Here is a 13,371-nt window from a genome sequence, read left to right on the forward strand (position 1 = left end):
TCAGTTATGCAAAATTCAAACTATATAGGTATTCTACTATTTACACTTTTCTAAAGAAAAAAAAACTTAACCCAGAAAAATGATAAAAAATAGATCAATCTATAATATGTAGTCAATATTCATTAAATGCAATTAAATAGAAATTAGTTTACTGGTTAGACTACTTTATCTCACAATATCATACATGTATTATCAAATATGAATGATGCTAATAACTCTGTATGAAATAAACTAATTTATTCATAGCCATTAATATATTCAGAACATGGCTAAGTTATTGAAATTTATTTCATAGATTTAAAATAGAAAAAGAAAATAATAGTGAAATCCGTTGCAAAATTTCCACACAAATATATCTCATTTTATCTACATTTTAGGAATTCTCAAGTATTTGCAGCCTCACTTAATTTCAGGACTATCAAAACCTTTGTCTACAAATTAGCCTACATATTCTTATTCTAACAAATTCTTCTTTTAACTCATGGAAAGATGAATTATAATTAAAATTAAATGCTTGAACAAGAAAAGAGTTTTATAGAAACTTTTTATATCCAAGTAGTTAAACATTTCTATTAATACACTATTTACCCCTTCATGAACATCAACATTGAAAGTACATACAATACTGCTTTAAAAAAAGGGAAAAGAATGTGAAATTTATACACAATATGCAACTACACAATTGTGTACAAATTTATACACAATTATAATATACTGTCTACCAAACTGCATCCCACTCAATAATGTGAAATTGGTAAAAATAATAATAATTCCAAGACTCAATCATGATCTGCCAACAAACTTTTAAAAGTAGCTTAGTGCATATTCAAATACATTCAAATAAACAATCTGTACTAAAATTGTGTAAGGTGGTATTTGTATCTCCATCATGATTATATAACCACTGCATAAGAGATAGCTCTTTGGTATAGTTGATAGCAAATAAGTTATTAATTATATCTAATATAAAAGCATATTTAACTGAGTATAAAGAAAAACATGCTCAAGATAAAATCCACTTCTTGTCAAAAGTACTCAACAGAGTTGGGTTTTTTCATTACAAATACAAGGTGGAATTAAAGATGCTTCCCAATACTTGCCAGTTACAGAAAGATATGATCAGGTAACTTAAGAGATGGAAATGACAGTTATATTTTGACAAGCTGTATCGCAAAAAAAAAAAAACATACCTTAACACTCTTACTTTGTGTCTAAATAGGAATTTCAAGCTCATCACTCACAGTTAATTAGGATATAGAATATTTTAAATACCATTAGCCTTTCAATAATAACATGTGAGGCCTCATAATTTACAGAAAAGCATACCATAAATGAGGATTAATTAGAGCATTTTAAAAAAGGAAAAAAAATTTAAATGCAGTCATAATCTGGCTGTGATTATATACTATGAAATCCCAGAAGAAAAAATTATATGTATTCACCATTTCATTCTGGACTGCATTTCAACCCATAAAATAACTATATATATATATATATATATATATTTTTTTTTTTAGATTTATTTTATTTCTCTCTCCTTCCACCCTGCCCCCCCCACACAGTTATCTGTTTTCTGTGTCTATTTTCTGCATGTTCTTCTTTGTCCGCTTCTGCTGTTGTCAGTGGCACGGGAATCTGTGTTTCTTTTTGTTTTGTCATCTTGTTGTGTCAGCTCTCTGTGTGTGCGGCGCCATTCCTGGGCAGACTGCACTTTCCTTTGCTCTGGGTGGCTCTCCTCATGGCAGTGCACTCCTTGCGCATGGGGCTTCCCTACACAGGGGCACCCCTGCGTGGCAGGGCACTCCTTACACACATCGGCACTGTGCATGGGCCAGCTCCACAAGGGCCAAGGAGGCCCAGGGTTTGAACCACGGAACTCCCATGTGGTAGACAGACGCCCTAACCACTGGGCCAAATCCACTTCCCGTAATATATTTTTAATTAACATTAAGTAGGTAAGCAGCATCTGAATGCTCATGATTAAGCTCTATCCAAAAGTACAAACAAAACTATTATTTTACAGTAACAAATATGTTCTCCTGTTATTCAGCAGAATGTGAATGTCTCGAAAACAAAAAGCTATCAGCATTGGCAAAATATAAAGCAGAGCTAGAATAACAGCTGGCCCCACAGCATTTACTAACTCAACATTCTTACAAAATTATGACAAAATTTCAGGTATATTTATATGTTCTTCTAACATTAGAATTTTACTCTTAGGAAAAATGGATGGTTAATAGGGTGCCCTTTAGTAAGGTCATTTCAAATCTTTGGTGTAGACTTTTTAATATACATATAGGTAGACTTTGGAGGTAGAATTAATCGAAAATCCTTTCATTTTAGAGATAATATTTTGGCAAAGAAAATGTATAAATCACTTGCCCAGGATAACACATGTAGTTGAGAGAAAAGTTACAACTAGAAGTCAGATATTCTTACCCCCATTAATCCAAAATTCCATCCAGGATGCTACACTGACTTCTTGTTGAAGTTTATGAGTGTGGGATATATTATAATCCAGTAAGGAGTTAAAAGATAAGCAGAAACATTATGCTTTTATGTTTTAGTACCATTACTTTCTGTATTCTTCACTGTCATGATACGGATATATCTCAATTTTTTTGTCTTTTATTGGCCTTAGTTAAGTAAATCTATACAAGCTACACTGTTTACATTTAAAAACTAGTGTTTAACCATACTAAAGTTAATGCTATTAAATGGTCTGCTTCCATTTTATTTGGGAAAAAATGGTCAAAATTAAAATCAATCTAGATAACCTTGTGAACTCTTACTTATTTTGAAAGTGATTTCTTGCATATGTGAGCAATGTCTTTTTTTACTCTTAACAGGTTTTAATAAATAGGACCCCAAATTGGAAGACAATTGAAAAACAGAAAGTATAGAGGAAAGAGAGCTATTGATTCATTTTTAGTCAATAAAATGTCAAAATTAAAATATTCTTAATTGTTGGTTTACATGAAAAATAAAATTGACAGGATGGCATTTATAACACACCCTATGTTAGGTGTCCTAATACCTGAAAATATTTACTTTCTCTTAAGGTTTCTGAGTTTAAGCCCATTTTCTGGCCTTTTTTTTTTTCCCCAAACTAGCAGGAAGATCATGAGCGAGTCTTTCTAAGGCAAGCAGTTTCTGTTTTTACAACCTGCTTGCTGTTCCATTGCAGCTGTTCAAGCCGAGGCCTAGGGTGTGTTATAATCTTTTTAAAGTCCTTACAGATTAAATCATACCTATTTTCAGGATCATTGTCGTCATCGTCATCATCCACAGTGACAGGTACTGATTTAGATAAGGCTTCATCTCCTTAGGGGGAAAAAAGTGTACTTAAAATTAGCTTTAAATTATCTATTTGAGTAAACCATGTAAAATAAAACTGAAAGCCAAACACTTTAAAGCAAACTAGTAGGTTCTAAATTCTATTCTGGAATTCAAGATATGAGGAAAAAGAATTTACATGGAAAGGACAGTGGGGAATTTATAAAGTGCCAGCAGTAAAAAGATAAATAGTTGGAGCATATATATTTCAGATTTCATTCCCAGAGCACAAGGATTTTAAGGTCCACCCTTCCCAATAAAAATTGTATATCACCATTATATCAGCATAAGTTTCTTGCTGAAGTAAGCATTATACTGGCTCATTTTAGATTTGAAGTTAACAGATGTCTAATTTATTCATAACATTGAAGAACAGCAAAATTTCTATTAATATTCTAGCAGTACCATGATAGTTTAAATTATATTTGGAATTTCATGGTATTCATGATTGCAATTACCCAGAAACACATTCAAGTATAGTAAAACAGTTTCTTATAAAAAGTAACATTTCTATCCTTGATCAAAACTCTGAAGAGATTAAGAGTTGTGTGATCCATTGTATATAAATTTTAACTCAAAAGAAAAAGTCACATACTATGCATCCTGAAGTATGTATGGAGAATTATGCCAATGTTATAATTAATTTTGAAATGCTTCAAAATATGAGAAAGGTCTCAAGGGCAGTACAAGAAATGAAAAGAGCCATCTCAAAAGGTTACATACTGCATGATCCCATTTTCAAATAAAAATTTAGAGAGATATAGAACAGATTAGTGGTTGCCAGGGGTTAGAAATGGGAAGTAGAACTGTCTATAAAGATATAAAGATGTAGACAAGGGAATCTTTTGTTGGTGATGGAATAGTTCAGTATCTTGTTTGGAGTGGTGGTGGTTATATAAAACTACACATGTAACACAGATGCAAAGAACTATACTTACACAGACACATATAGGCATAAACGAGTGCATTAAAAAATTTGGTGAAATGAGAATAAATCTGCAGTTTCCCAGTTTTGATATCATACTACAGTTATGTAATATGTTACCATTGGGGAAAGTTCAGTGAGGGGTATATAGGCCTTCCTGGTATATTTTCTTTTTTGCAACTTTCTGTAAATTTATAATTATTTCAAAATAAAAAGATAGAAAGGCAAAGAAAAATTAGATACACTGATGGACATATAGAATATATGGGTATGTAATAAAGTACAGTATAATGTTAATGATGGAAACTTTTCCAAATAATTTAAATTTTCCATAATAAAATGTTGGAGAAAAAATAGAAAACACACATACATAGGTCAGGATAGAAGTATGTTAAATATATAAGTCCAATGATATCTCAATGAACACACAATAAATACTTCATTCTAACAGACTGATCTTTAAATGCAGTATTCCTCATAATATTACCACCATTCCCTTTAATATATCTTTCACTATCTGACTCTTCTTTAATAGCCCAGTTCAAATGCTACCAGGTCCTTTATGTCTTCCCCAGATATTTACATTAACTAGTTCACTTACAGTGTATCACAGAGCCTTTTAGTTTTTATAAGTTTCTGTTAGTATTATTTATACGTATATAAAAATATATGATTTATCTATGCCTGCTTTACTCAATAGACTGCAATCACATTGGACTATGCACTTCATCTTTGTTGCTCACACCAATCCCAAGCTCCAATTTCTAGGAGAATGTTGAATCCATAATAGGGTACCCAAATATTGCTCAATAAAGTGGTATCCTCCAAATTCACCAGAGGGGGTGAATGTGGACATATAGGGGATGAATTTGGATCTGTTAAGGGAATTCAACAGGCATACAAGTAAATTACTAAGGAATGTCATTTATCATTGGCTCACACCCAAATTTATTGTGAAAAAACAATATTTTTTACCTAGTGTTTATTTTTAAGGCTCTTCAAAGCCCAATTTTTAGATTTGTTAAATTCCCTAAAAATTTAACTTCTTTTCTTCATCCCAGGTAGTCAGTTTAGTACAAACAAATATACAGAGTAAAGAAAATCCCAAACAGGGCTTTATATCACAAAACAAGTGAGGGATTGCACCTAAAGTGATAGATTTTCAAGAGCTTCTCCAGACATATACTCAAGAGAAAAAAGTCCTCCCAATCAGTCCACTGCTTCTTCACATCAAAGTTAAATAAGTCATTCATTAATATAATTGTAAATATAAACAAATCCATAAAGATGGATTTAGATTAGCACTTATGTATGGCTGTGGAAAAACAGGGATTGAGAGGTGACTGCGAAGGGGTGGGGGGTTCTTTTTGGAGTAATGAAAATGCTCTAATAGTGATTGTGTTGATGAATGCACAACTCTGTGAATACACCAAAAGCCAATGACGACATTTTGAATGGATTATATTGTAGGTGAATATATTTCAATAAAAATGTTTTTTTAAAAAGTTAAATGAGTCCAAATGGAACACAATGATCTACACTAGTGCCGAGTTAAGGAATTTTGGGGAGATGTACCTTTTAAGTACTTGACATATATTCAATCACTTCTTAAAAGTTTAATGGATTCATACTATGAACTACACTAAATAGGTCCGACATGAGAGGCCTATAATAGAAACTTTCATAGGACGCAAAGCAAGTGATATTTTGGTAAATGAAAATTATCAAAATATGTGAAATCAAACATGTTTTGTGCTAGAGAAACTGTTTAATAATAGAAACTAGTTTTTCAAAGTTTAAGATTAGTTCAAGAGCTTACAATTTGCTAATGGGACTACACCATATAACTAATCAGAATTTATTATTTGAATACTCTAATCCTTAATAAGGATTTAACCAGCTAACCTGAAAATTTAAACACTGATTTGATATCCAAGTAACTATAAGATTCTGCACTTTGAGTAGAAGTCCAAATTTCATATACACAATTCTGAAATCCAGAAAGTTCTAATAGCAAAAATTTTTGTAAGATTGTACCTAAATTAATTTGGTAACAAAATCTGATCTGAATTGTTTAATCCTCTAAATGGGAATGTTCATATTTTTGTTGCAAAACTAATGTGCTTGATTATAAGGTGTTGCCTCAAATCCCACTGGGGCTTTTACATAATAGATGGTAATTAATCTATATTATCTTTCCAGAAACCAAAAAGGTGCAAATTCTGAAAACCATTTAGTAGGGGACTGTGGCCCTGTAGTTACTGCATAAGTTATACAGGCAGAACTCCATCTACACGCCTGATATAGCAAATCATTAAACTGAAGAACATGTCATCATATCACTCTTGGTTTTCAAAACAATTCATTAAGATAAGCTTTCCATAAAAGGAATTTAAAGTTTTGCTTTAAAAATAAAGATGCAATCAATGCCATTAAACTCCAACTGGTATAAACTCCAACTGGTATAAATGGAAAATTATCACATAAATAACAAAATGAAAATTTTAAATACTCTACTTGTTTTAAGAATACAATTATATGTGAAATCTACTTTATAAAAATTATGAAACAAATTCCAAGGGTCCCTAATTAACTGAAAAAAAAAACCAGAACACTACAAGAGTGTGCAGTGCACATGATAAAAAATTATTTAACTCTTTTTTCAGTACCATTGACCAACTGACCAAACCCTAATTTCTTTAGAGCTCCATCTCATCAGGATGGGGTAAACTATTTTTTGGATTTTCCTTCTTCTATTTCATTAATATTTCTAAAAGAACTTTTTATTTAAGTCATTGGAAACTGCTTGATGAGCATAGGCAAAGGTTTTCCATGAAATAGAAATAAACTACTTCAGAGAATTTCATGGTATACATAATTATCCTGATTTAAAAAGTAATATGTAATCTTGGGGTCCACTAAAATGGCAGCAAAAAACATTCCAGGGTGCCATTCCCCAGAGAATTTTTGAACGACTAGCAAAATTAGGCAGAGCCATCATCCCAAAACTCAAAAAAGGAATTAAAGGGTTATAGTAACTGAGAAAGGGGCAAGTCAAAACACAGCTTTAAACAGTAGGAAAAGCTCATTGCACCATTGCTGGCTCCTTTCCCACACCTCCCTGGTACAGTGACAAGCCAGCCTACCTTCCCATAGTGGATCCCTGGCCTTCTACCAAGGGAGAAGAGTAACGCTTATTAACAAGCTGAAATGCCTATATTCAGTGCCAATTTATTCCATGACAGTGTGAAAGACTGAACCAGGAAATTCTTATCTGGCTCAACCTCTTCAGATTGCCCTGTAAGCAGAAGCAGTTTGCAGACAGCTAAAGCACTGTGAGAAACAATTCAGTCAAAGCTACTGCGGCAAAGGATTACCTGCTTTAAGTCATGCAATAGAGTCCTCTGGAGGGGAAGAAAGTCTATTTCTTTGGGAAGAGAGGGGGATTTGAATAACTATAAAGCAGTGAATTCCTAAGGCCAAGAGCAAGCACAAACCCAAGACAAGGCAGACATTCAGAAAAGACAGAAAGGACCCTGTACTTTGCATTCCTTGAGCAGGTCTTCATAGGAGGGCTATTTTCTAAGGAGAGCACCAACTAACCAAGAGACAATTTGCAAAAACTGTGAAAGGTGGGGTTTTTGTTTCCCACTGATTTGTTTGTTTTTGTTAGGTTACAGCACTCAAGGAAATCTCTGGCATATCATTATCTGAATACAAAATGCCTTAGGGAATAAATCCCAGAGTTAACACCTGAAACTACTAACAAATATGGTTTGCATCAAAAGATTACAAAACAAAGAAACAGGAAATAGTGGTCCATGGAGTTCAGACTGAGGAGCCAGATGGGAAAATAAAATAAGTGACAGGACTTAAAATATGCATGGTACACCATCAAATATGACACTATTATGGGAGTCACAGAAGAAGCCACAGAGAAAGGGGAAGAGGGAATATTCAAAAGAAATAATGGGCGAAATTCTAACGAATTTAACAAAACACATGAGGAAGCACATTCAAGATGCACAATGAAGCCCAAAAAGGATAACTTTGAAGAGAATCATGCCCACACACATGGGCAGTTAAACTGTCAAATACAAAGGACCGGGACAGAGTTCTGAAAGTTCCAAGAGCAACGTGATATATACAAGAACTTACAATAAAATTAAGTGCCAATCTACAATTACAAAACCTACTCTCCAATTCATTGCACTTACCCAGGACAACTGAACAAGGAGATGATGATGGACAACATTCATCCCAAGGAACAGAGAGTGTTTGCCTGTAAGCAAAGTAGTTCCATCCAACTGCCCCATGGAATCTAAGCCTCCTCTCACTTAGAAACAGAGTGGGCATCACCATCCCCAAATCCTCAAGATTGGGGAATGAACAATGGACTAAAGTAGACTTATTATTATTATATTATAAACTTGTTATTATTCTAGCAATGGAAGAACCCTTATCATTGTTATAAAGGCAGTAGCCACCAGAGGTTCTGAGGGGAAGGAGAGGGAAGAATAGGTATAACGTGGGGCATTTGGGGGTCACTGGAATTGTCCTGCATGGCATTGCAATAATGGATACACGCCATTATACATTTTGTCGTAACCTGTAAAATTGTGTGGGGCAAAATGTAAACCATAATGTAAACTATAGTCCACGGTTAGTAGCAATGCTTCAAAATGTGTTCATCAATTGTAACAAATGGGGAAACGGACTTTGGCCCAGTGGTTAGGGCGTCCGTCTACCACATGGGAGGTCCGCGGTTCAAGCCCCGGGCCTCCTTGACCCATGTGGAGCTGGCCCACGCACAGTACTGATGCGCGCAGGGAGTGGCCTGCCACACAGGGGTGTCCCCCGCGTAGGGGAGCCCCACGCGCAGGGAGTGCACCCATAAGGAGAGCCAGCCAGCGCGAAGGAGAGAGCAGCCTGCCGAGGAATGGAGCCGCCCACACTTCCCGTGCAGCTGATGACAACAGAAGCGGACAAAGAAACAAGACGCAGCAAAAAGACACAGAAAACAGACAACCGGGGGAGGGGAGGGGAATTAAATAAATAAAAATAAATCTTTAAAAAAAAAAATTGTAACAAATGTACCACACTAAAGAAAGATGTTGTTAATGTGGAAAGTGTGGGAGGAGGAAGGGGTGGAGCATATGGGAATCTCCTTTTTTTGTGTAACATTTTATGTAACATTTACGTAATCTAAAGAGTGTTTAAAATTTTTTTAATTAAAAAAAAAAAGATTAAATGCCAAGTTCTCATCAGAAATTAGGGAGACAAGAAGGTGGCAGGACAATATATTTAAAGTACTTAAAGAAAACAACTGTCAACCAAGAAATTTTATCAGCAAAACTCTCTTTCAAAAATGAGGGAAAAATTAAGACATGTCTTTATAATCGAAAGATAAGGGACTTCGACTCCACTAGACCTGACCTAAAAGTAATGCTAAACAAAGCTATTATGACTGAAAGGAAAGAATTTAGACAGTGGATACAAGCAGCATAAAGATATAGAGAACTCCAATGAAAGTAATCATATCAGTAAAAATAACTGCATACTTTTTGGTATGTATTCCAACTTTTTACTTCTTACCAGTTCTAAAATGCAAATACATTAAAAGTAAAAATAAATCTTATGTTTGCGGATATACAATGTATGGATGTAATATGTAACAAGTACAACAAATAGGTGGGGGGACAGAACAGTACAGGAATACTGTATGTGTATGAGACTGACGTAAACAGAGTATAAAATCAAACATGGTGGCTATACATTCAGGATGTTAAACTTGAGCCTCATTTAACCACAAAAAAAATATGAAAATATGCACAGAAATAAATGAGAAGGAACTCAAAATGGTAAAACATAAAAATCAAATAGGAAAGTAGGGCATTTATGGAAAAATCAAGGCCCAAAATATATATATATAATATTTACAAAGACCATATAACAAAATGGCAGAAGAAATTCTTGCATTATAAGGGGTTACTTTAAATGTAAATGGTGGGACTTCCAGAAAAATGGTGGACATGGGAGTCTCTTCTCCTCCAGAAAAATAGCTAGAGGACAGGCTGAAACACCCTAGAAAATGATCTTCCAGCATTTAGGACACCAGGTAAAGGCTGGACACTGCCCAGAGAAGAAAGGGACAAAGGAGGGAAATGCCAACAACGGAACTGTAAGTTGAAACCAGCGACTGCTGCTGCCAGCACCCCCCTACACACTAAGGACATTTCAGAATTCTCAGGCTCTGGCCTGCCACTACAGCCAAAGGGGAGTCCAGGGATCTACCACCCCAGGAACGGGGAAAGGGACACAGCCTAAGGCTGATTCAGGTTTTGACCCACAAATTTGGTCTGCTGTGTCACATCACCCCTTCCAGGCCAGGTGGGACCACATGGTGGTTTACCCTGGGAGTTGGCAAAGGAATGGAGAAATCTGATCCTCACAATCTCCTTCTCTTCTAGCTGGCACTGACTATTGAGGATACCCCAGGAAAGGGGAGAGAAAGGGGCACACTGACTTAGGTTTTTTCTATTTTTTTTTAATGTTACATTCAAAAAATATAAGAGGTCCCCATATAGCTCCCACCCCCCTCACCCCACTCCTCCCACATCAACAATCTCTTTCATCATCATGGAACATTCATTGCATTTGGTGAATACATTTTGGAGCACTGCTACACCACATGGATAATGATTTACACTGTAGTTTACACTGTCTCCCAGTCCACCCAATAGGCCATGGCAGGATGTACACTGTCCAGCATCTGTCCCTGCAGTACCACCCAGGACAACCCCAAGTCCTGAAAATGGCCCCCATCATATCTCTTCTTCTCTCTCCCTACCCTCAGCAGCTACCTACTTTGGAGCTGACTCCGCTTCTGACTCACAGATCTGGTCTGCTGTGTCCCAGGAACCCTTCCAGGCATCGTGAGCCACACCAATGTTTGCCTTGAGAGCCCGCAGGTGCTAAAGATATACCACCCTCCCAATCTCCTTCTCTACTAACCGGGACTGATTGTTGAGGACTCAAGGGGGAGTGGAAGTATTTCCTAGCCAGGAAAAGGCAGGGGACTGCCAGAAAAGGATGGAGAACTGTTTCAGAGAAAGTTTGAATTACAAGGCTCCTAGCCTCTAGACAGGAAGGTCGATCACACTGATCCAGTCTGTGTTGCAACCAATACACTTCAACCAGGCTCTGAACGGAAAGCTGGCAAAGAGTACCATCTGCTGGAAGACCAAGGAAGTGCATGTGATAAAATTAAAGATAAGTAGGAGAGGCTTTTTCCGGCCTCTATAGCCTCCTTCCACAAGACCCTAGGAAGCAAGTCTACAACCAATTACTGGGACCAGTGCCCAGTTTTGAGCAACTAGCAGAGATGATCCTAACAATCCAGGTCAGGCCAAGAATCAAAGAGCAGTGATATTATACAGCCTCCTGCCACTAAATCCCTACCAAAGAGAATGAAATTGAGCATCTGAGTAAACTACATCCTAATCAGATACCTACACATAAGCAAAACATTACGAGCCATACTAATAAAAGACATGGCCCAAAAAGAGAAATATATCAAAGTCCCAGAAAAGAAGCAGAATTTGAGATAACTAATCAGGGAAGATGCATCCAAATTTCCAAAATCAAATTAATGAGTTGAAAAACAATATGCTTAAAGAGATAAATGACATCGAAAAGACATTGAATGAATGCAAAGAAGAATTTGAAATCATGAACAGAAAAGTAACAGAGCTCATGGGAATGAAAGACACAATGGATGAGATCAAAAACACATTAGAGGCATACAAGAGCAGACTCAAAATGAAAGACAAATGGATAAGTAAAACCAAAGACAGAACATCTAAAATTGGAGAAAAGAACAGAGAGAGAGAAGAATGGAAAAAAATGGGCAGGGGCTCAGAGAATTGAATGACAACACAAAACACAACAATATACGTGTCATGGGAATTCCAGAAGGAGAAGAGAAGGGAAAAGGAGCAGAAAGTATTTGAGGAAATACCTGAAAATTTCCCAACTCTCATTAAAGAAATGAACTTACATGTCCAAGAAGTGCACCATACCCAAATCAGAATAAATCAGAATAGACCTATACCAGAATGCATATGTCAAAGATAAAGAGAGAATTTTCAAGAGCAGCAAGGTAGAGGTACACCATCATATACAGGGTACGTCTAGTAAGACTTAGTGCAGATTTCACTTTAGAAATCATGGAGGTGAGAAGACAGTGGTACGATACAATTAGGATATTGAAAGAGAAAAACTGCCAGCCGAGAATTCTTTATCCAGCAAAATTGTACCTCAAATATGAAGGTGAGTATAAAATATTCACAAACAAACAGAAACTAAGAGAGTTTGCAAAAAAGAATCCACCTATGCTGGAAATATTAAAGGAAGTCATAAAACTTGAAAGAAAAAGACAGGACAGAGAGGCTTGGAGGAGAGTATAGAAGAAAAAAGAGTAGAAAGGATAACCAAAAGAGTAAAAAAGACAGACAAAAATATGATTTGACATAGAAAACCAAAGAATAAAATGGAAGGAAATAGTGCATTTACAGTAATAGCATTGAGTGTGAATGGATTAAACTCCCCAATCAAAACATACAAGCTGACAGAATGGATAAAAAAACATGAGCTATCCATATGATACTTACAAGAAACTCACCTTAGAATGAGAGATACAAACAGCTATAAAGTGAAAGGTTGAAAAGATACTCCATGTGAGTAGTGAACACAAAAGAATAGGGGTAGCTATATTAATATCAGACAAAACAGACTTTAAATGTAAAAAAAAGTTAGAAGAGATAGAGAAGGCCATTTTATATTAATAAAAGGGATAATCCACCAGAAAGATGTAACAGTCATAAATATCTATGCACCTAACCAGTGTGCCCCAAAACACATGAGACAAAGTATGGGAAAACTGATGGAAGAAATAAACATTTCTACAATAATTGTTGGAGACATCAACACCGGACTCAAATCATTAAATAGAACAAACAGACAGAAGATCAACAAGGAAACAGAGAACTTGAACAATATGATAAACGACTTAGTCCTAACAGACATATACAGTACACTGCATCCAAATT

General features: G+C 35.6%; 1 protein-coding gene across 8 annotated transcripts in view; it reads right to left on the reverse strand.

Annotated features, from left to right (window-relative positions):
• The window catches only part of ATRX (ATRX chromatin remodeler), a 362,990-nt gene that overhangs the window by 241,667 nt on the left and 107,952 nt on the right, over window positions 1–13,371 (reverse strand). For all 8 annotated transcript variants that reach the window (XM_058292114.2, XM_058292110.2, XM_058292112.2 and 5 more), the window contains one exon: window positions 3,252–3,324. In XM_058292114.2, coding sequence (XP_058148097.1) covers window positions 3,252–3,324 — 73 coding nt within the window. The remainder of the gene's footprint in view (window positions 1–3,251; window positions 3,325–13,371) is intronic.

Source organism: Dasypus novemcinctus, chromosome X, assembly GCF_030445035.2.
Source record: "Dasypus novemcinctus isolate mDasNov1 chromosome X, mDasNov1.1.hap2, whole genome shotgun sequence".
NCBI lineage: Eukaryota > Metazoa > Chordata > Mammalia > Cingulata > Dasypodidae > Dasypus > Dasypus novemcinctus.